Source organism: Leptopilina heterotoma, unplaced genomic scaffold, assembly GCF_015476425.1.
Source record: "Leptopilina heterotoma isolate Lh14 unplaced genomic scaffold, ASM1547642v1 Lhet_68, whole genome shotgun sequence".
NCBI lineage: Eukaryota > Metazoa > Arthropoda > Insecta > Hymenoptera > Figitidae > Leptopilina > Leptopilina heterotoma.
Window position 1 is genome coordinate 5,373,461 of NW_025111157.1, and position 23,779 is coordinate 5,397,239.

At 21.6% G+C, this 23,779-nt stretch overlaps 2 protein-coding genes across 4 annotated transcripts; both read left to right on the forward strand.

Annotated features, from left to right (window-relative positions):
* Nucleotides 1-1,971: 1,971 nt before the first annotated feature.
* On the forward strand, nucleotides 1,972-9,397 carry LOC122510481. 3 transcript variants are annotated; one of them, XM_043625165.1, is made up of 4 exons: nucleotides 1,972-2,110; nucleotides 2,432-2,635; nucleotides 5,016-5,485; nucleotides 8,777-8,896. In XM_043625165.1, the coding sequence occupies exons 1-3, from the start codon at nucleotides 2,062-2,064 to the stop codon at nucleotides 5,228-5,230; spliced, it is 468 nt and encodes a 155-aa protein (XP_043481100.1). In that variant the 5' UTR covers nucleotides 1,972-2,061; the 3' UTR covers nucleotides 5,231-5,485; nucleotides 8,777-8,896. The 3 variants fall into 3 exon arrangements, with proteins under 3 accessions (XP_043481100.1, XP_043481101.1, XP_043481102.1); XM_043625166.1 differs by lacking the exon at nucleotides 8,777-8,896 and adding an exon at nucleotides 5,611-5,742; XM_043625167.1 differs by lacking the exons at nucleotides 1,972-2,110; nucleotides 2,432-2,635 and adding an exon at nucleotides 9,182-9,397 and having other exon boundaries at nucleotides 5,240-5,485.
* Nucleotides 9,398-11,533: 2,136 nt separating this feature from the next.
* LOC122510484 lies at nucleotides 11,534-13,201 on the forward strand. The gene is made up of 3 exons (XM_043625169.1): nucleotides 11,534-11,779; nucleotides 12,505-12,651; nucleotides 12,958-13,201. The coding sequence occupies exons 1-3, from the start codon at nucleotides 11,731-11,733 to the stop codon at nucleotides 13,170-13,172; spliced, it is 411 nt and encodes a 136-aa protein (XP_043481104.1). The 5' UTR covers nucleotides 11,534-11,730; the 3' UTR covers nucleotides 13,173-13,201.
* The last annotated feature ends 10,578 nt before the right edge of the window (nucleotides 13,202-23,779 follow it).

Genomic DNA, 23,779 nt, shown 5'->3' on the forward strand with positions numbered 1-23,779 from the left:
TTATTAACAACTAACGAGATAAATTTTATTAATACTATCTTTTTTGTTACAAATATTATTATTACCAACTTTTAAAAAAATGAACTGAAAAAAAATTTGATTCAAATAATGTATGACTTGTCTATTATCAGATAAATATTTACTTGTCTCAAATAAATTGTTTTTAAAGCAAAAAAAAAAAAAAAAAAATTGTATTAGAATCAATAAACAATATATTCAGTAACAAATATTATTTTACTCAAAAATTATTTCAATACAAATAAATATTTATTTGATTCAGCTAATTGATTACTTGTCTATTATGAAATAAATATTTACTTAAATTAAATAAATATTTTCTTGAATCAAAGAATTTTTCATTCAAACAAGTAAATTGTATTTTTGTATTTTTATTTTATTATTCATTATTTATTTATTACTTATTATTTATTTAATTGACTCAAATAAAAATTATTTGAATTAAGTAAATATTTATTTGATTCAAATCATTGATTTCTGGTCTATTATCAAATAAATATTTACTTGAATTAAATAAATATTTAGTTGATTTAAATAAATATTTACTTGCATCAAATAAATTGTTTTTGATAAAAAAAATTGTCTTTGAATAAATAATTTCATTATTTGAAGCAAAAAATATTTAATTGACTCAAATAAAAATGATTTAATACAAATAAATTTTATTTACGTCAAATAAATTGTATTTGAACCAATAATTTCATTATTTCAGACAAATATTATTTAATTAACTAAAAAATATTTTCAATGCAAATAAATATTTATTTGATTTAGGAAATTGATTACTTGTCTATTATGAAATAAATATTACTTGAATAAAATAAATATTTACTTGAATTAAATCAATATTTACTTAATTTAAATAAATAATTAGATAAATTAATTAAATATTTACTTGAATTAAATAAATGTTTACTTGCATCAAATAAATTGTTTTTGAAGCAAAAAAAAAATTGTATTTGAACCAATAATTTCAATATTTAAAGCAAATACCATTTAATTGACTCAAATAAAAATGATTTGATAAAAATAAATTTTATTTACGTCAAATAAATTGTATTTGAAGTGAACCAATAATTTAAGTATTTCAGCTAAATATTATTTAATTTACTCAAAAATTTTTTCAATGCAAATAAATATTTATTTGATTCAAGTATAATTGATTACTTATCTATTATGAAATAAATTTTTTATTTGAATTAAATCAATATTTACTTGAATTAAATAAATATTTACTTGCATCAAATAAATATTTACTTGAATTAAATAAATATTTACTTGCATAAAATAAATATTTACTTGCATCAAATAAATATTTACTTGAATTAAATAAATATTTACTTGCATAAAATAAATATTTACTTGCATCAAATAAATATTTACTTGAATTAAATAAATATTTACTTGCATAAAATAAATATTTACCTACTTGCATCAAATAAATATTTACTTGAATTAAATAAATATTTACTTGCATCAAATAAATTGTTTTTAAAGCAAAAAAAAAAAAAAAAAAAAGAAATTGTGTTTGAACCAATAATTTTAATATTTGAAGCAAATATAATTTAATGGACTCAAATAAAATTTCTCTGACTCGAAAAAAATTTGTTTGACTCAAATAAATTTATTTTTAATTCAAATAAAATATATTTGATTCAAGTAAATATTTATTTGATAATAGACAATTAATCGTCTATTTAAATCATATAAATTTTCTCTCACTGGATTATTTTTAATCAATATTTTGTATATTTGTTTATAAAAAAAATTGTCTTTAATTATACTATCAGCATTCATCAATTCCGATAAATCAATAAAATTAATCCAATGATTTAGAATTGAGAATCATTTCTATTTTGGTATGTGTATAGTTAAAAGGAGTGGGTTTAACGATTTTTTTGATCTGATTGGTGAAAAGAGGGTGTTCACTATCCTGTAACAGAGTCTGCGCCATCGAGATTGAGAGCATCAGTTGTCATATAAACCAACCTCGATTTAGGTGAAATTTCCGAGTAAAAATCAACAGTGTACATCATTTTTAGAATGAAATTCATTTTATTTACAGTCATTTTTATCATCACATTCACATTTGGTGAGTAAAAATACACTGAAAATATATTTTTTAAACAATTAAAATACTTTTTTATTCAATAATTTTTCTTTTCAAAATATAAAAATTATTCTTCCCTTTTTTCCTTTCTATACTTTTTACTATACACACAGTGTGGAGAATAAAATTTTTGAAGGAAAAATATAGAATGAATTTTTTGAAAGAAAAATATGGAATACAATTTTTTGAAAGAAAAATAAAGGTTATAATTTTTTAAGGAAAAATGAATAAAATTTTGGAAAAGAAAAATTTAGAATTGATTTTTTAAAGGAAAAAAAAATGAAATAAGAATTTTTTTTACAGGATATTCAATACGTTGTTATCAATGTATTCAGGGATTTCCAGCGGTCACTGACGATTCAACAATTGAAAATGTACCATTACCAAAGAATCTATCATTGCCAGGAGTTGATCATTTACCAACGGCTTATTGTAAAACACCATTTGAACTCAAAGGAAATATTCTTTGCACAGCAGCTCATCGATGTATGAAAAGTGTCACTTACGGTATGTTAGTTAAAAAATATTATTATTACCTGACATTTCAATTTTTTTTTAATTTTCTCAAAATTAAAAAGAAATAAATATCAAAGCTAAAAGATATTAATATTAAAAATTAAATTTATCAATTTACTATAAGTATTTTTTTAAAATAAAAACTCATTGAAAAATTTGATATTATATGTCGATTTTAATTCAAATAGTAATTTAATAAAATTTGATTAATGTAAATTTAATAATCCTAATTATTTGGAAAATAGAATAAAAAAATTATTGAATAAAATATTATAGATAAGAATTAAATTTATATTCAATTCTTTTAAATTATTTTTACTATCATTGAATTTTAAAATCTATACACTGAAAAAACAATTTATTTGATTCAAGTAAATATTAACTTGACAATTGACCAGAAATCGGTAATTTTAAATATTTTAATCAAATAAATATTTATTTGTATCGAGAAATTTTTATAATTTTGTCAATTAAATCATTTTTGCTTCAAACACTGAAATTATTGGTCCAACTACAATTTTTTACTTTAAAAAAAATTTATTTGATTCAAGTAAATAATTATTTAACTATATTATTATTTAACTATAGTTAATATTTTTTTTGAGTCAATTAAAAGATATTTGCTTCAAATACACTAAAATTATTGGTTCAAATACAAGTTTTTTGCTTCAAAAACAATTTATTTGATGCAAGTAAATATTTATTTAGTTCAAGTAAATATTTAATTAATTCAAGTAAATTTTACTTCATAATAGACAAGTAATGAATTTCCTGAATCAAATAAATAATCATTTGCATTGAAAAAATGTTTGAGTCAATTAAATAATAATTGTCTGAAATACTTAAATTATTGGTTCAAATACAATTTATTTGACGTAAATAAAATTTATTTGTATCAAATCATTTTTATTTTGAGTCAATTGAAATGATATTTGCTTCAACTATTGAAATTATTGGTTCAAACACAATTTTTTTGCTTAAACAATTTATTTGATTCAAGTAAATATTTACTTGACAATAGACCAGAAATCAATAATTTTAATTAAATAAATAATTATTTGTATCAAGAAACTTTTAATTTAGTCAATTAAATAGTTTTTGCTTCAAATACTGAAATTATTGGCTTAAATACAACTTTTTTTGCTTCAAAAAAAATTTATTTGATGCAAGTAAATATTTATTTGATTCAAGTAAATATTTATTTCATAATAAACTAGAAAACGGTAATTTGAATCAAATAAATATTTATTTGTATCAAGAAATTTTTATTTTAGTCAATTATATGTTATTTACTTGAAATTCTAAAATAATTGGTCCAAATACAATTTTTTTTTGTTTTAAAAACAATTTATTTGATTCAAATAAATATTTATTTGTATCAAGAAATTTTTAATTTTAGTCAATTAAATAGTTTTTGCTTTAAATACTGAAATTATTGGGTCAAATACAATTTTTTTTTGCTTTAAAAAAAATTTATTTGATGCAAGTAAATATTTATTTGATTCAAGTAAATATTTATTTAATTCTCAAGTAAATATTGGTTTAATTCAAGTAAATATTTATTTGTATCAAGAAATTTTTATTTCAGTCAACTAAAATAATTAGTCCAAATACAATTTTTTTTTTTAAACAATTTCTTTGATTCAAATAAATATTTATTTGTAGCAAATAATTTTTATTTTGAGTCAATTAAATGGTATTTGCTTCAAATACTGAAATTATTGTTCCCAATATGATTTATTTGATATTAAATAATAAATATTTGAATCAAGTAAATATTTATTTGATAATAGATAATTAATCGATTATTTGAGTCAAGTAAATATTTATTTGATAATAGACAAATAATCGGTTATTTGAACAAATAAATTTCTTTTTAATGTAAAATTTTTTTAATTGATTAGAAATTTTTTAAATTAATCAGAAAATTTCAAATTAATTATACCAAAAATGTAAATATAAATGTGACGTGCTCCGAAGAAAGGAACCTAAGAAGCAAAAATTTTGAGGTTACGTTTGTAATTTTAAAATAAAAATACACAAAGAGGACCAACTAATATAAACCACTGAAGTTTAATTCTTCATTACATGTAAAATAATATAAAAAACTAATTTTAATTTTACATAAATAAATAGAAACTTTTAATTAATTAAAAAAAGAATACAAACATAATCTAAAAATCATTTGCTTCTTATAGGTAGCTTTCTTCAGAGTGCGACGCATATTAAATAATTAATTTATTAATTATTTTATTTTAAAATTTATTTATTATTTTATTATTACTAATTAATTATTAAATAAATAAATATTATAAACAAATTTGAATAAAAAAAAAACAATTGCTAAATTATTATTTCTTCTCCTTTTCAGAGAAAGATAACAAATTCATAATTCGCTACTGTGCCCCAATGAGAAACGAATACGGTTTCGAAGTACACGCATCGTCAAAAAAACCAGTTGACATAACAAATGGTTGTCACAAATTTCGAGCCTATATTTGTGACACCGATCTATGTAATGGATCATCAAAAAATCAAAATTTCAGTATTTTAATTTTATTAATTCCATTTCTATTTTATAATTGAAAAAACAAAACCCTGCATGTTTAATCTCAATTTTTAACTAGTGAAAAAGTCATCCCTATTATAATTATTATAATTACTATTATATTATTATTGTTATACAGGGAAATATAAAGTGCCAAATATTTATGAAAGCTGACGAAAAAAAAGAACAGTACAAAGTAGACACACATTTTTCTAAGTATTGTTATGACAAATTTTTACTACAACAACAACAACAACAAAATACAAAAAAAGCAACTGATACGTGTATCGAAAGTATGTAATTTATATTATTTATTTTCTTATTATTTAGTGATTTAATTTAAGAGATTTTATTATGTGATATATTAAAACTGAACTGCAAATTTGTTATATGAAAAAAATATATATACATATTATAGATTTTAAACGAAAATTCTTAAAGGAAAGAAGTGAAAATCAATATTAGTGACATCGATTAGATATTTATTAGGTTTTTAAATGTAAAACGTTTTTAAATGTATTATATGAAAATTTAACACTGTATTATAATAATGAGTTCGATAAATAGCTTATTTAAAAAAAATATTGTTGCTTTCTTTTCATTGAATCATTTTCTAATATGTATTAATTAAAGACTTTATAATAAATAAATAATTTTAAAAATATTTTTTATCACCAAAATAATAAAGTAAAAAATAAATTCAAAAAAAGGTTCTAAAAATAAATATAAATAAATAAATAAAAAAAGAGCACTAAACAAAAGTGTATTCTAATTTCTAAATTTAGAATTAAATAGGAATTATGATTAATTTTGTCAATAAACATACATCGTGCGGCAATTATTTAGTAAAAAATAAAAAATTAACTAAACATTCGTAACTTTAGAATTTAAAAATTCTTAAAAATGGGACAAAATTCTTTTAAAAAATATCCCATTTCCATAAAAAAAAAAATATTAAAGTCGTCACACGATAATTTTGTATTTTTAATTAAATTAAAAAAGACCGGAAAATATTTTTAATATGTCAATATTTGTTCTCACAGGAAATATTTAATTTTTGTCTTTTAAAAAATTTCCATTTTTAAAACACTTTCGACAAAAAATTTTTTGTGTAAATATTTCTTTTTCTCTAAATTTGAAAAAAAACTATAGTTTCCAAATAAAAAAAATTTTTGCTCGATTATAAAGTGCTGAAAAAACGACACTGTCTGTCTAAGAGAATATTGTAAAGTGAGAGTCTAACCCTTTTCTTTAAAATTCCCCTCCACAATGTACATCAAGATTCATTAAAATTTTCATTTCTTTCTTCTAAAAATAAAAAAATGCTCTTTTTTTCGAAAAATAAATTTTAGAAATAATTTCTCGTCTTGATTGTTATTTTTTAAATTAAAGTCTAAAAAAAACTTGAAGATTTTTTTCAAGGATTTCAAATTTAAAAAAAGGACGGAAACTGTAACACTGAATCAATTTCAACTGAATGTAAAAGTCTAAATATAAATTCCCACTCTCTCTCTTCTTTCATGTTTCTTTGTATTGTTTTTGTACATTTTGTGGCATTAATTTTTTTCAAAATTTTATTTTTTCAATTCTTATTGTTTTTTAATTAATTTATATTTTATTTTTTGATTAATGAGTTATTAATTTGTTACTTTTAGTGAAATCTTCAAAAATCTTTCTTTTTCATAATAAATCCCTAAAATAATAACTGAATTTAATAAAAAAAAATATTTTTGAACAGGGACGAAAAAATTAAAATTAAAAAAAAGAAAAAGAAAAAATTACTCCATTAATTACTGAAACTAAGAAACTAAAAAATAATAATAAATAAATGTAAATTAAAATTAATTGTGTTAAAAAATTAGAACTAAAAAAAATAAAAATTAATAAAACTAAAACTTGAAAAAACTAAATATAAAAAAAATGTTTAACAAAATTAATTTTAATAGAAAAATGCAAATATTTAGACAAATCAACAAAAATATCAAAAAAAATATATAAAAAACATACATAAAAAATACATAAAAATGAAAATACCGAGAAATACATAAAAAATTCATAAAAAAAATATAAAATACATAAATAAAAAATACATAAAATGACTAAAACGACGAATAAAAATTAAAAAAATAAAACTAAAACGCAAAAGTAATTTTTTTTATATCAGAACAAATTGTGTACACTTAAAAAATGATAAAAAAAAATTTATTTTACGGACACATTTATCAAAATTATATCTTTGAAAAAAATTTTCCTTCAACAAAGGTGTAAAGTCAACAAAAAAAAAAGAAACAGAAAAAAATCAAAGTAATTTTAAAAACACAATTAATTATTTTTCCTCTCACAAAATTATAAACACGCGAGATGCTAATTTAATTTCCATATCCATGATATTTTATTGAAAACAAATATAAAAGAAAAAAGAAAGGAAAAAAGAGAAGAAAAAAAAGAAAAAAAAGAAGAAAAGAAAAAGAAACAAACAAATTATAATATTGTTATAAACAAATTTACATCAACTTTGTAAATACCCCAACATAAATTAACCAGAAATAATAAAATAAAATTATTTCTCAATTTAATAAAATGAAGTTATAAAAAGGATGATGTAATTTTTGAAATCTTTTAATGACACGATATGTGTATGTTTTATCATTATTCCATTTAGGTATTATTTAATGTTACTTAATGCCATTTTAATCTCTGACATACATACATTTTTCTTTTTGCATACCTGTACATAAAATGAAGCGAAGAAAGATTCAGTGCACAAGTTATTGTCGCATAATAAATATACATGTGGGAACGATCCATAAAAAGAAGAACTTTTTTATAACTTTTTTTTTATAATACAATTTCCAACGTTTTATAAAAATTTTCAATTTGAGGCATAAAAAAATTTATTATACTGAATATCAATAAGAGAAAAGCAAATCATAAAGTTTATTTCCGAGCAAAAAAAAAAGGAACTTTTAAAGAACAGAAGAAACTATGTACATAAATATATGTAAAAGTGATTAATCATAATTTTTGAAACATGACATAAAAACTGAAAGAAAAGTTTAAAAAAATGAAATTTCTATTATTATTTACTGTAATACTATTCACAACTAAAGCAGGTAAATATTTGAACAATTTTTTAGATCTTGAATTTTTTTGTTTTTATTTTTCAATAATAAAAAATTAATAATATAATAAATGAATAAATAATAAAAACCATCAATAAAAATTATTTATAATTTATTTTATTATATTCACTTTATAAGCAATTTTACATCACTACCATTCATTTCACTTCGTTTGCGAGAGAATTTTCATGCCCTCTAGGCGGCAATTTAACGAACTGTTTTGGCGCGAATTTCAAAAAAGAAAACTTTAATTTCAATAATAAATGTTTATTAATAATAAAAAATATTATTAATAATAATTAATTATCGTCAAATCTAACCTTTAAGAAATGTGAAAAATATTGATAAGAATAACAATTGGAATTTTTTTTTTAATTTAAAAAAAAAATTTTTTTTTAATTTTCAAGTTTTAACAAATGGAGGAAAATATTTATAATAATGACAAAATTAATTTCCTTAAAGCGAAGGCGATTTTTTGTTACGACTGTGTCTATTGTAAAGATCCTTTTGATCCAAACTCAGAATATGTGAGAAGCTGCAATGGAACATTTTGCTCAAAAACAACTCGTTACTATGAAAGTGGTAAGTAATAATAAGAAGAAAATAATTTAATTAGAGGACAAATCTAATGGATTGGACTTGGCAATCGCTGTCTAAATAATACAACAAAAAACTTAAATGAAAATTCACAATTTCATCGAAGAGTTGGACTAAATTGATTACAAAAAATTTGACTAATTTAAAAATTAAAAATGAGATTAAAAATTAAAAATTGAAAAGAAAATATTAAAAATTAAAAATTAAAAATTAATAATGAAATAATAAACTAATAATAAAATAAACTAATATTATTAATGTTTTTTCCAGAAAACAAAACAGTTGTTTTGGCACGTTCCTGCGAACCGAATATAACACTTGGAATACCAGCAAATTATTGGAAAAAGTACTATTGCAATAAAGATTTTTGCAATGGCACATCGACCCAAATTATTGCAAAATTCATTTTTTTCTTTACCATTTCAATCCAACTATTAATTTTATAAATTAAACATTAAAATATTATTTCATTTCACTAATTTAACTAAGCAATTAATAGATATTAAAAAAAAATTAAAAAATAAATAAATTTTATAAATTGTTAGTTAAAAATAATAGTACAAATGTAAATATAATAATTAAAATTATTATGAATAAATAATAAACAAAGAATAAATTAAAAATAAATACAACAGATCAAATTATTATAAAAAAAAATAATAAAGAAGAAATAAAACTTAAAAAAATAAGAATGAAACTATTAATTTTATACATTAATAGTTAATAAAAATGATAAAAAAATAAATGAAGCGAATAAAAGTATTATAAATAAATAATAAAAATATTAATTTCATAAATTAATATATTGTATAAGCTTGTACCTATAAAGTGTACAATGGAGAAATAAATAAATTTTAAAAATATAAGAATTTAAAACTTCTAATTTAAAATTGTATTGAACACACTAAAAAAATTCAATTTTTGAGAAATTACAAATAATTGCAGAAATTCAATTATTTTCAAAAAAAAAAAAAAAATTCTTTTAAAATACAATTGTTTTTAAAACTTGAAAAAAATTTTCCTAAAAATTCCAATTATCTTTATAAATAACAAAATTCTTCTCCAAAGTTCAATTATTTCACAGAAATTCAATTATTTTCATAAATATAATAAAATTTTTTTAATGAATTCAATTATTTTCATAAAAAATAATTTAAAATAAATTTTAGAAAATAATAATTGAATTACAAAAATATTGTTACTGTAACTTCTTCAAAATTATTTTTTCATCATTTCAATTCAATTACTATCTTCTAGAATTTTTAACTAAAATTCTTCTTTAAATCAATTATTTTTAATAATTTTTGAAAAAATTCTTTGAAAATTTCTAAATCTATTTGTTTTTTAGTACAATTTTTCCGAAATTCTTCAAATAAATATATATTATAGAAAAGAAAAACTTTAAATAATTAAAAAAAAAAATTCAATTCAACTTTTTAAAAAAATTAATTCTACAGAATTTTTTATTAAAAGTGTGGAAAATTCAAATTTTCAAAGATTTTAATTTGTAACCATTTTGAAATTCAATTAATTTCTAAAAATGCATGTTATAATGCTTCTTTCGACGAATTTGAATAAAAATTTTAAGAATAATTACATTTTTCGAGGAATTTGATTAAAATTGTATTAGAAATAATTGAATCCATATAAAAATTTTTATTATTTATAAAAATAATTGAATTCCTATAAAAAATTTTATTATTTATGAAAACAATGGAATTATTACGAAGAAATTTATAAAAAATTTGTAAATACTAAATCGAATTCTTGTGAAATTTTTATTATTTTTATGAAAATAATTAAATGTTGAAACTTTGACAAGAATTTTATTGAAGTCTTTGAAAATAATTGAATTTTTGACGAAAATTTAAAAATTTTTTTAATATAATTGAAATTTCACCAAGAATTTTATTAAAATTTTTGAAAATAAGTTCAATTATTTTCATAAATGTCAAAAAAATACTTGCGTTCTAATTTTAATTATTTTCAATATCAACTATTTTAAAAAATAGATTTAATTTCATTCTAATATCAAATAAATATTTACTTGAATCAAACAATTTTTATTTAAATCAATTAAAATGTACTTGAATCAAATAAATTGTACCAGAACCAATATTTTCAGTATTTTATTTGAAGTAAATACTATTTAATTGAATAATAATAAATAATGAATACCATTTAAACAAAAATTACTTGATGCAAGTAAATAATTTTTTGACTAAGACAAATATTATTTTAATAAAATATTTTTTTTTACAGTGCAATAGAAAAAATTACGTTATACAATTATTAGATTATTACATAAATCTATAATCTATTTTCAATCTTTCTATTCAATTACTTAATTCGTATTGCAGATAAAAACTCTTCCGCTGTGTAAACAAACTACAATGTTATTATCAATATCTTTTAAAATTAGTTTTAATGTTCCAAAAAAAAGTTTCTAAAATTATTTCAATTTTAATGTGAAATAATTTATCGTTAGAATATCCTCAATAAATGTCAACAATTTTTTTTTATCAATAATCATATAAATGATTGTTGATATCGTTAATAATCTCGTGTCAGATATAATCTTAAAATTTTGGTATGCTCTTAGCTGAAATCATTATCAAAATTCTTTCAGTTTTCACGAGTATTTCTTGGAAATAGTTTTTAAAAAAAATAAGCCCCGTTAATGAACAAATTCACCTGAAACATTGTTAATTTTCTCAAATTTAATGTTTTGTCTAATGTTTTGCATTTAAATTATTAATTAAGAAATTTTTATCGTTTAATTAAAGTTTTACTGAAAAATATAAAAAGTGTGTGAAATCATGAAACTGGCAATCACCTTTTTTATTATTTCTAGTATCGTAGCATTAGGTGAGTTATAAATTCAACAAGAATTTTTATACAGAGAGTCAATAAAAATCTATTAATAAAAAATTTTTCTAAAGTTCTAGATGTTCGAATGAACGATTTATTTATTTTTTCTTCAAAATCCAATTTTAATTGCAATAATATTGCGTCGTGTATTAAAAAAATGATATTGTAAATTTTTATTTTGTTTTTGCTTTTTATGACAATATTTTCAAGAGAGATGACATTTATGACATTTATGACAATATTTTTCAATATTTTTCAAGAAAAATTTTACAAATCTCTAGAAATTGATATTTTTCAGTATACTTTTCGTAAAATTTCCAGACTTTTCCCTGACTTATCTAATTTTCCCCATAATGTGACAATTTATCAATATACAATTTTACACATTTTTTTCTTTTCTTTTTTTGCTGTTTTGTTTAATATTTTTGAATATTCAGAGTGGCCGGAAAATTTAATTTTCAAACATTCCTGACTTTTTTATGACAAATTTTTCTTTTTTCCTAGACTAATGAATTTTTAATTTAAATTATTTAAAATTCCTCATTCTAACATTTGGTTCGATTAAAATTCCCTGACTTTAGAAAAATTCAACAAATAAATTTCAGCAAAAAAAAAAAAAAAAGAAACAAACAAAAACCCCTGAGTATTTCTTGATTTACGATTTTTCCTGGCTTTCGAGATTTGACCTTAAATAAATTATTTAAATAAAATTATTTTTATAGGGGAGTGTATCAAATGTTTTTCTTGTAAAAACTCTAGTTTAAGTGCTGCAGAAGAATACAAAATATGTGGCGAACAATTTATAATGGAAGATATGGATAGTTGTAATGGAAAATATTGCTTAAAAATTGTAGCAAAATCTTCAAATAGTAAGAAAAGTTATTGTTCAACTACATTTAATTCAGTGTTTTTAATTAACTTTTTGTATTAATATTATTATTATTATATTATATAATTTATATATTATTATATTATTATATTACTATATTATTATATTATTATTATATTATATTATATATTATTATTTTTTTATTATTAATATTATTTTTTATTAATATTAATATTAATATAAATATTAATATTAATAGTATTATCACTATTCTTAATTTTATTCTCATTATTATTACAACAAACTTAAAAAGAAAAGAAAAATTCTTATTATTATTATTTTTTAGATACATTTAGTGAAACAAATGTAAGACGTCTCTGTACAGATACACTTTCAAATCTCGGTCATACAATTAGTGGAAAAATTCGAAAGACCAGATCATCAATGCACACCGAATCTGCCAATTTTTACTATTGTGATACTGATTTGTGCAATAGTAGCACTAACTTAAGTATTTTTATTATTCTCCTATTCATTAGTTTTATAAATTTTATTTTTTAGAATAAAGAACAATTTTCCATCTACTAAAATTTGAAAAACCTTTTTGTCATCTGTTGATAGCAAGTAGAGAACATATTTTAATGCTTTCATAAAATTAATTAATACACAATTAATTACGTTAATAAAAATTAATGTAAATTTACATAATACTTGAAATCTCTTGACACATTTTTTAATTAAACGATTTCAATAATGCTTAAGGGAATGTCAAAGTCCACTCAATTTTTCTGTTGAAACTCTTAAATATTTCCTAATTTTTCTCGAAAATAATAAAAATTAAATTTTTATGTTTAATATTATAAAAACTGTTTTCTATATTTTAAGTTTTTATCACAGGAATAAAAAATTGTGATATAAATAAAACACGCCTAACACGAAAGCTTAATAATTAATAAATTATCATTTTTGTTCATCTACATTATATTATCTCGACTAATATCAATTTTTGTTTTTTTTTAAATGAATTTGAACCATGCGATTTGATAAACATTTTTTATCACTAATAATAACTCGCATCTAATTACTTTTCATAATTACAAAGAGTTGAATTTTATTTTATTTGTAAAAGTTTGTCATTTCCTAAATTGTCCAAATTGTTCTATAGCAAAAAAAAATATTTGTTTTGCTTAGAAAAAGGACTCAGAGCCAAATAGATTGTTTATTTGCTTCAAATAAATTTTACTTGGTTTAAATAAAATTTTATTTAGATCAAATAAAAGTTTTATTTTTGTCTAATAAAATTTATTTCAACCAAATGAAATTTATTTAAACCAAATGAAATTTATTTCAACCAAATGAAATTTATTTAAACCAAATAAAATTTATTTAAGCAAAATGAAATTTATTTAAACCAAATAAATAATTTAGTTGGCTCTGAGACAAATATACTTTTATTTAACTCAAATACATTACATTTAGTTTGAATAAATTTTTTTTTATTTATTTAAAATATATTGCAAAAATATTTATTTAAAATATTATGCAAAAATATTCAAATGGAATATTTAAAAATTCTTGTAGAAAATATAGAAAGGAATAAATTGGAACTTCAACGAATACTTTGCGGGCTTAGCAGTTATCGGTAAGGTAACATTTTACCATCGAGGTAAGATTATTTTTCGAAAAAAGAATATCTAAATTCATAATATAATATCTTTAAAAATAAGAACAGAGTATATTAAAATTGGTTTAATTAATTTTAAATAAATTTTGAGAATTTCAGAGAATTAACGATTAACGATAAGGAAGAATTCTTTAACTATTTTTTCAATGGTTATTGATTGGCTTAATTGGCTTCAATTGTAAAAGTACAGAAAATTTTCCAAAAAAACTGTTTTTTAAATCTAAGATATTTAATTTTATAAATTGCTTCAAAAATTAATTTCTTTAATATTAAACAAAAATAATTTATTACAATATTTCAAAAAGTAGAGCTCTCTTTTATCAAGCAAGGAAGAAATTTTCGTGATTCCTTCGCTTTCTCACAGATGAAGTAACTGTATACTCTAAAAACTGTACTAATACTAAAAACAGATTTATTTTATTCAAACATCCGATTACTTTTATAATATCAAATGAATATTTACTTGAATCAGATAATTTTTATTTAAAGCAGTTAAATTGGATTTGAACCAATAATTTCGATTATTTCGAACAAATATCATTTAATTGGCTTAATAATATAAAAATTATTTAAAAATAAATATTTATTTGCATCAAATAAATATTTATTTCTATCAAATAAATATTTATCTCTATCAAGTAATTTTTGTTTAAGTCAGTTAAATGGTTTGTTGTTTTGTATCAAACATTTATTTGTCGCAAATAATTTTTCATTTGATGAAAATAAATATTTATTTAATACCTACAAATAAATATTTACTTGATCCGAATATATAAATTTATTCGACTCAAATATATATTTATTTGCTGCAAATAAATATTTATTTAATTCAAATAAATTTCTACTTGACAATAGACCAAGTAATCGTTTATTTTGAATCAAATAAATTTTTTATCAGCGTATAGATATATTTTTAAAGAAACAGTAACAAAAAATAAGTAAATACTAAAAGTCTACATAATACTACGTATTAAAAAATTTTGCTATTAATATTAGTTTATGTTATTAAACGCAATACTTATATAGTTTTACTATTAAGCGCATTAGACCCAAACAATAATAATTCCTGAATATCATCACGAATTAAAAAAAAATTATCATTCCTTTAAATAAAAGCAAATGATAACACGCAGAATAATAAAAAATTTGTTTATGACAATTGATCCAACTTTCAATTAACTCCTAACTGTCACACGTATATAGTAGATAGATGTTAATTAAAAAATAAAATTCGATAAAGTTATCAAGCACATTTTATCGGAGGTGCGGATCAAATGAAATTTGTACAAAATTAATCAATAAAAAGACTTACCCTTTTTGAAGATTTCCGCATTGTGATAGAGCTCCGATGACGCAGCATATATTCACTTTCCTCGACAAAAAGATTCCTGCACATTTTTTTCCTGGACCACGTGTGCGCTTCAAGAAACTGATGCCTGAAAATAAAAAAGAAAAGAAAATTATTATATCTATTATTATATCATAATAATCGACATAATTTTTCAATAATTTTATTCAAAAATTCCAAAAAAAAATAATTGAATTTTGGAAGAATTACAGTTACAATTTTTAGAAATAATTAAATTACGCATGAGGTTTTTCAATCATTTTTCATAAAATTTTTCAAAAAAAATTGAATTATTTACAAAAATCTTCATAAAATCATTCACAAGAATTCAATTATTTTTACAAGTAGTAAAATTTCTCAAAAGAATTCAATTATTTGAAAAATATGTAATAAAATTCCTTGCAAGAATTCAAATATTTTCATAAATAATAAATCGATTATTTGGAAATTTATTTTTAAATGAACTTTTATTAGAAAATTCTACCAAAATTCAATTATTTAAATTCGAAATAAAATAATTTATTGAATAATTGAATGTTTGTTAAAATTGAATTCTCATAAAGAATTTTATCAACAAATTTTTAAGTAAATTGAATTCTTCTAACGAATTTAAAAAAAAACTTTTTTAAATAATTACTTTTTTCGAGGAATTTGATTAAAATTGTGTAAAAAATAATTAAAATCCTGCAACGATTTTTATTATTTATAAAAATAATTAAATTCCTGATGAGAACAGTTTTATTATTTAAATTTATAAAAATAATTGAATTATTGCGAAGAGATTTATGAAAAATTCGTAAATAATTGAAATCCTGATAAATTTTTATTATTTATAAAAATAATTGAACCTTTGCGTAGAATTTTATTAAAATTTTTTTAAATAATTGAATTTCAGCGAAGAATTTTGCTGTTTAAAAAAATAATTAAAATCATGTGGAGAATTTTTTGAAATTTTTGAAAATAATTGAATTTCTGAAAAGAATTTTATTACTCTTGAAAATAATTTTATTCTCGTGATTAATATTGTCATTTATAAAAATAATTAAATTTTGCAAAGAATTTTATTAAAATTCTTGAAAACAATTGAATTTCTATAGGAAGAATTTTGATATTTATCAAGATAATTGATTTCTTTCGAAGAAAAAAATTGCGTTCAAATTTTAGAAAAATTTTAAATACATATTTAAAATTCAACTATAATTTCAACAGAATTGAAATTAAAATTGTATTAAAAATATTTGAAATTCTGCCACGAGTTTTATTATTTATGAAAATAATTGAATCCATGTAAAAAATTTTGTTTATGAAAATAATTGAATTATTGAGAAGAAATTTGTAAAAAAATTGTAAATATAATAATTGAATTACTCTTAAATTTTTATTATTTATAAAAATACTTGAAATTTAGACGAGATGTTCAAAAAAATTTGGAATATAATTGAATTTCAGCGAAGAATTTTATTACTTTTGAAAATAATTGAATTTCTCCAATCATTTGTATAACTTTTCCAAAAATTCATTTTTTTTAAGTATTTTTAATTAAAATTTTTCCCTAAATCTATTATTTTTAATAATTAATTAAATATATATTAAAAAAATGTAATTAATTTCAGAATTCGAATTATTTAAATTTTTGAAAAATCTAACTTCATTATATTATAATTTGTAATTAAATTCATTGATAATTGAAATTTTGTAAAATTTAAAATTAAAACCTTTTGAAGTTGATCTATTTATGAAAATTTTAAACGCAATTCTTGTAAAATTCAATTAATTTAGATATATTTAAATAAAATTATTAATTAAATAATTTATAAGTAATAATTTTGTGATAGCTCCTCTTCATGAATTAAAAATTATTGTGAGAAATAGAAAAAAAAGGTTTTGTATTTGAATTCGTAGTAATTTCATATAGTTTTTACAAAAAAGACATCAAAATTGAGAGTTTTCTTATGAATTTAAAAAATTTAATTTTTTATAGTACTTTTACTAAAAATCCTTGACTTTTCCCTGCGACCAATTCTACTTTTCTTGACGTTTTCCTGAATTCTCTGACCTGTGGAAACTCTGTTATTGTATAAAAATAGTCAGAACTGGTCAGAACTCGAAATTTGTAGGTTAGGTACCACATAGGGGAAAAAAGGATTGCGCAAGCGCGTAGCGGTTGCGCAAGCCTTCTTTCCCCTGTGTCACCTAACCTATAAATTTCTATTTCTTTTTTCTTTATACAGTTACACGGATCTTTTTCTTCACCATCACAAACTATAAAAATTACCGCGGTAATTGACACAACAAATAACTCACCATTGTCACACACCCAACAAACTAGTCGATTATTAACATCCCTCCTTCATAAATCGTAAGAAAAAAAAAATCAAGAAGCAAACTCTCATAAGCATTTTTTTTTAAAAACCTCAAATGGTCAAAAAATCCGCGGTGGGTCCCTTTATTCTGCCATCGTCATTTGCATTGTAAACGACATGTATTCCCAGTCACTTAAATCGTATCTAAAATTTGACAATAAAAACGTTGTATGATTGACAAAGACTTGAGAGGTATAGGCCGCGCCATTTTTGAATAGTTGCCGACAAAAGTGCCGCCATTTTTTGATTTAGTGACCGCAATTGTCAATAGAACGATTGTTGGATAAACTGGGCATGGGACACCGCGGTTCTTCCGAGGGGTTGATATGCTTTATGGAATAGGTGCTATTATGCTCCCTTATAACTTTTCTAACATCGTATATATACATATATATATACACTGTCTATAGTGATGTGACTTTTGCTTCACTTCTACCTGCGTGTGGTCCATGTTCCATTGTGGGAAACAGGATGGGTGTGAATAAAATGTGAACGATGGTGGGTGTTATATAGACACAATAAGGTAAAAAAAGAAGAGAAGAAAAAAAGAACCCACATTAAATATACGGTAAAGGTAATCTCAAAAGTCACTTGTCAAACATTCGATCGGACACTTATACGACTTCCGGATGTTGTGGACGCTTTCAAATGCTGGTCTCAATTTGCACTAATTCTTTAATATTGTGGACATCTCAAAAGGCGCATTTGGGTGCTCAAAAATCATTCTAAAATGATTTTTTAACAAATTTCTAAAGATTTGAGATTTACAAAAGAGTCTTGAAAATGGGATCACGTAATAAGATTTATTGCGTTCGGAAGTTTCTTTTCATTTAGTTTATTTATTTTCGTATTGCATTTTCAAAATTGGAGAAAATTATTGTCAACGAAATGTTTTACAGATTTGTAAAGATGGAACTGAAGAAAAAAAATAATAGTGGTCCTAATAATCGGTAAAAGAAACCAAATGCACTTAATTAACCTGTAAGTTTTCAGCATGTAGCAAAATGTTTCCATGCGGTCACAAAATTTACTATTGCTATGATGTTTGTTGTTAAAGAAAAAAATTGGGTTAAATTTCCCTTTTCCCTTGGGCAACACGAGCATGCATAACATCTAAAAGTTAAAATTTGAAATTCCCTGAAATTTCGAGGTTTTCTATAGTATATAGTTTGCGTAGCAACCATGTATCATCAATAAGGGATTTGAAAACAAACGAATAACTCAATCTCACTAAGCGACGTCGTATAGAGTTTATATATAGATTTTAGGTGTAACCACTTGGGTAATTTGCGACTTTTATTATATTTGTCGGTTCGTATTATATGTATGCGTATGAACTCGCAAAGCTTTTACCCATTACGTTAAGGTTAAACGTATGTGGTTTTCTTATGTTGGTATATAAGAATGGCGGTCAGCGGCGCGTCAAAGAGCTCTCATTAAAATGCTGGCAATTAACTGCGACCAAACTTGGGCCCTAAGTCCCAGAGTCTATTCTTCCCCTCTCTCTCTTTTTCTCACCATATGCATATATACCTGCGCTCTCTGTCTCTTGCTTTCATTCAACCCCTGCCATTTCGAACCTTCTTTCTCTACTCGCACTTTCCCCACGCATACACACACACACATTATTATTATTTCTTCTTCTCAAGTCCCAGGAACACTTTAATTGGCCTTGCCAACAAGAACGATCAACGTACAACGCATCTATCATACTTCTCATTTCTCAAGTTTGTTGTTTAGTGATTTACCGCGCATTTACCATATGTATATCAATGATTGACGTTAATTCCTGCTGATGTGATTGAATCAACTAAATATCAGTCAGCCAAAGAATTAAAATAAGGTGTATTAACCCTCTGTTGATGCTAACTTTATCCCCATTCTATCGCCGTAGAAAGTAACTCCGATAGTCAAAAAATCGTCATCTTTGACTGTAACGGTCGATAGCATCAGCAGAGGGACATTTACAATGGCAAATTATATGTACAATCAGGTGCAGCGATGCTTTCCTTCAGGGGAGTCTAAGATAATTCACCTAACATTCGGCAAAGGTCCTGGTGGACAATGGACAAACTAAAAAATCTTATTAGTAAGAAGAGGATAGACACATCTTCGTCCTTTTCTTTTAATTACTTTTTACTTAGTCCACTTGCCACCAGGATACCGAACAGATATCTTGGAACGATCAGTAGAACCATTTTTAGCTGCTATAGTTAGAAGTTTCACTGATTGGTGGAATTTGGACAATTTATCTATATATAATAGAGCAGACTTCGCACTCGATAGTTAATTTTAAAAAAGTAGCTTTCGATTCATTTTCTGATTCGTCTTTTGTATCAATTTGATAAAAAAGTTGGTCAAATTGATGTCAAAAATGTAGATCAATTTTTGATCTGAACCACATTTTTGGTATCAATTCGTTGCAATTTGATACTTTTTAATTTAACAGTGTTGAAAAATTGTCCTTTTATTGAAAAATTGACTTTCACAGACTTTGCACTCGATAATTAATTTTAAAAAAGTAGCGCTTTCAAAAAATTAAACTTGACGACCAAAAAAACTCGTTTTAGATACTTTACTAAACTGACAAAAAATCCATTCCTTATTTTATTTTTCTGATTTTTTCCAAATTTAATTCTTGCAAAGAATTTTATAAAAAATTTTTAAATAATTGATTTCTTTCGACTAATTTAATGCAAATTATAATTTAAATAATTACATTCCTGAAAATTTTTTATTATTCATGAAAAGTAATGAATTCTTAAGAAGAATTTTACAAAATTTTTTTAAATAATTTAATTCTGTTTGGAAATTTTTTGAGAATAGTAATAGATATATTGAATAAATTATTGAATTGCAAAAAGTTTTTAAAAATAATCGAATTTTACAAAGAATTCTATTCAACTTTTTGAGAATAATAATTGAATGTCTGTACTTTATTAAATTTTTTTGAAAATAATTGAATTTCTAAAAAGCATTTTATTATTTATGAAAATAATTGAATTCTTGTGAACGATTTCATTAGAATTTTTAAAAATAATTGAATTTCTAAAATATATTACTTTTCCAAATAATTGAATTTCCAAGAAGAAATTAAGTAGTTTTAAAAATAATTGAATTCTTGTAATGAATATTGTGATTTATGAAAATAATTAAATTTTACAAAGAATTTTATAAAAATACTTCAAAATAATTGAATTTTCGGGAATAATTTTGTTATTTATCTTTAATAATTGAATTCTTTCGAAGAATTATTTATGTAAATGATTGAATTCTTGGGAAGAATTTTATTAAAATCTAAAAGAATAATTTAATTATTTCAAAAAAATTTAATGCAAATTGTATTTAAAATAATTGATTTTTTCGAAGAATTGAAATTAAATTTTTAAAAATAATTACATTTTTTTGAGCAATTCCTGTAAAATTGTATTAAAAATAATTGAAATCCTGCGATGAATTTTATTAAAATTTTTAAAAATAATTGAATTCCTTGGAAGAATGTTATTAAAATGTTTATAAAATTGGATTTCTGTGAAAATTTTTATTATTCTTAAAAATAATTGAATTCTTGTGATGAATATTGTTATTTATGAAAATAATTGAATTTTACAAAGAATTTTATTAAAATGCCTCAATAAATAATTGAATTTTCGGAAAAAATTTTGTTATTTATCGACATAATTGAATTCTTTCGAAGAATTATTTATGTTTTTAATTGAATTCTTTTGAAGAATTTTATTAAAATCTAAAAGAATAATTTAATTATTTTGCAAAAAAATGTTATTATAATTGTATTTAAAATAATTGATTTTTTTCGATCAATTTTATTAACATATTTGAAAATAATTGAATTCCTGTAAAAAAATTCTAATATTTTTGTAAATAATTGAATCCTTCTAAAAAATTTATCAAAAAACATTTTTTTTTTAAATAATTGATTTTTTCGAGGAATTGAAATTAAATAAAATTAAAATGTTTAAATAGAATTGTATGTCTGTGAAAAATTTTCTTATTTTTGAAAATAATTGAATTCTTCATAAAAATTTAATAAACATAGTTGTAAATATTAAATTTTTTTTAAATATAATAAATATTATAAAAATTTTATTTTAAATAAATGAATTCTTGTGGAAAACTTTATTTGTGAAAATAATTGAATTTTACGATTAATTAATTTAAAATAGTATTAAAAAATTTCTTCGACATTTTTTTGAAAATGCTATTCTAAATTAATTGAATTCTTGTGTAAATTTTATTATTTATGAAAATAATTGAATTTTGGATGAATTTTATCAATTTTTTTTAAATAATTGAATTCTTTTGCGAAATTTTATGAGAATACTAGATATTGAAAATAATTGAATTTCGAATATTTTTCGAAAATAATTGACCAAAAAACAGAAATAGTAGATTTTAGTATGGCTGAAATCCTAAATCCCAAATCCCAAATAGTAGCATAACGTAAAAAAATGAACAAAAATGAATTTTAATTAATAAATAATTAACGATGACTTTACTTGTTTTAAATAAATTATTATATTGACCATTGCATGCGGGATATGTATATCAAAAAATTGTTTAGACTGAAAAAAACTTATATCCAGCATGTATACATCCAGAAATGTATGAATAGGTTTTCATCAGGTGGAGGATGTCCAGGCTGTCTGTTATATACCATCTCCCACGAGAACCTGCAAGAAATTAATCACCACAGCCACAGAATCACGCCTACCACGCCTCAAGCAAATTGTAAAATAAGTCTGACTTTTACCTATGTAGGAGGGTAAACTGCAGCTTCTGTGAATTTAAGCGACCTGTCAAAATACGTCTATACATGAGTAATAGTCATACTTCGGCAAATAAGCATTCAATTTACTATTTGCAAAAAAATTTGTTTCTAACAAATTTCGATCAAGCAAAGTTTTTTCAACGAAAATATTCTCAATGCCTGGGCAAATATATATTTTCCGCAACAAAATTAACTGCAAAATTGATTCAATACTAATTTCTTTTATTTCGTACGGCAGTATTTGGATTACTATATCTGTATTTATTAAAAAATTTGACCAACTTGTCAAAAAAACATGTTCGTTCCAAAAATGTTCTTGAAATGTTTTTTAGAACTTTTCATGTCCAAATAATGATACAAAAACATTTTAAGAACACACGGTTGTTTGAATAATGGTTCTAGTAAATTATTTGGACAACATGAAACATCTACAAATGTTTTAAGAACGTTATTTTGGAACAACCATCACGGTTTTTTTTCCAGAGGGTGGTAACATTTTTATACTTTTCTTTATAGATTGAATTTTGTTTCTTAAAATTGGCTCTGACTAAATGATTTTTGGATACAATTTTTCCCCTTTTTTTTGCAGTAGATTAAATTTTACTTCTTTCAATCAAATAGTTTCGAGTGTTGTAAATTTTTACAACAGTCGAGTAAAAACTGAAAAATTTCCACAAACTTTCAGAAGTTAAAAAAGAGTAGAAATATATAGCGGGAGTCAAAAACGAGCCTCGCCTTCGTGAGAAAGAGTTGAATGGGAACAATTAATCGAGGTCCTGGGGGAATCCCCTGGGCGTCCTTCACACAGACATAGCGATTTTACAGTCAGTTAGCGATTCTAAATCATAAAACGCATCGTCCGGTCCCTGGAGTCTGATCCCGACAAGTCTTTTTTTCACTAGAGCACATGTTTAACAATAGCCTTCAATAATAATCGCCAGCAAAAAAAAGTCCCAACCCAACATTGAAAAATATAGTTACGTC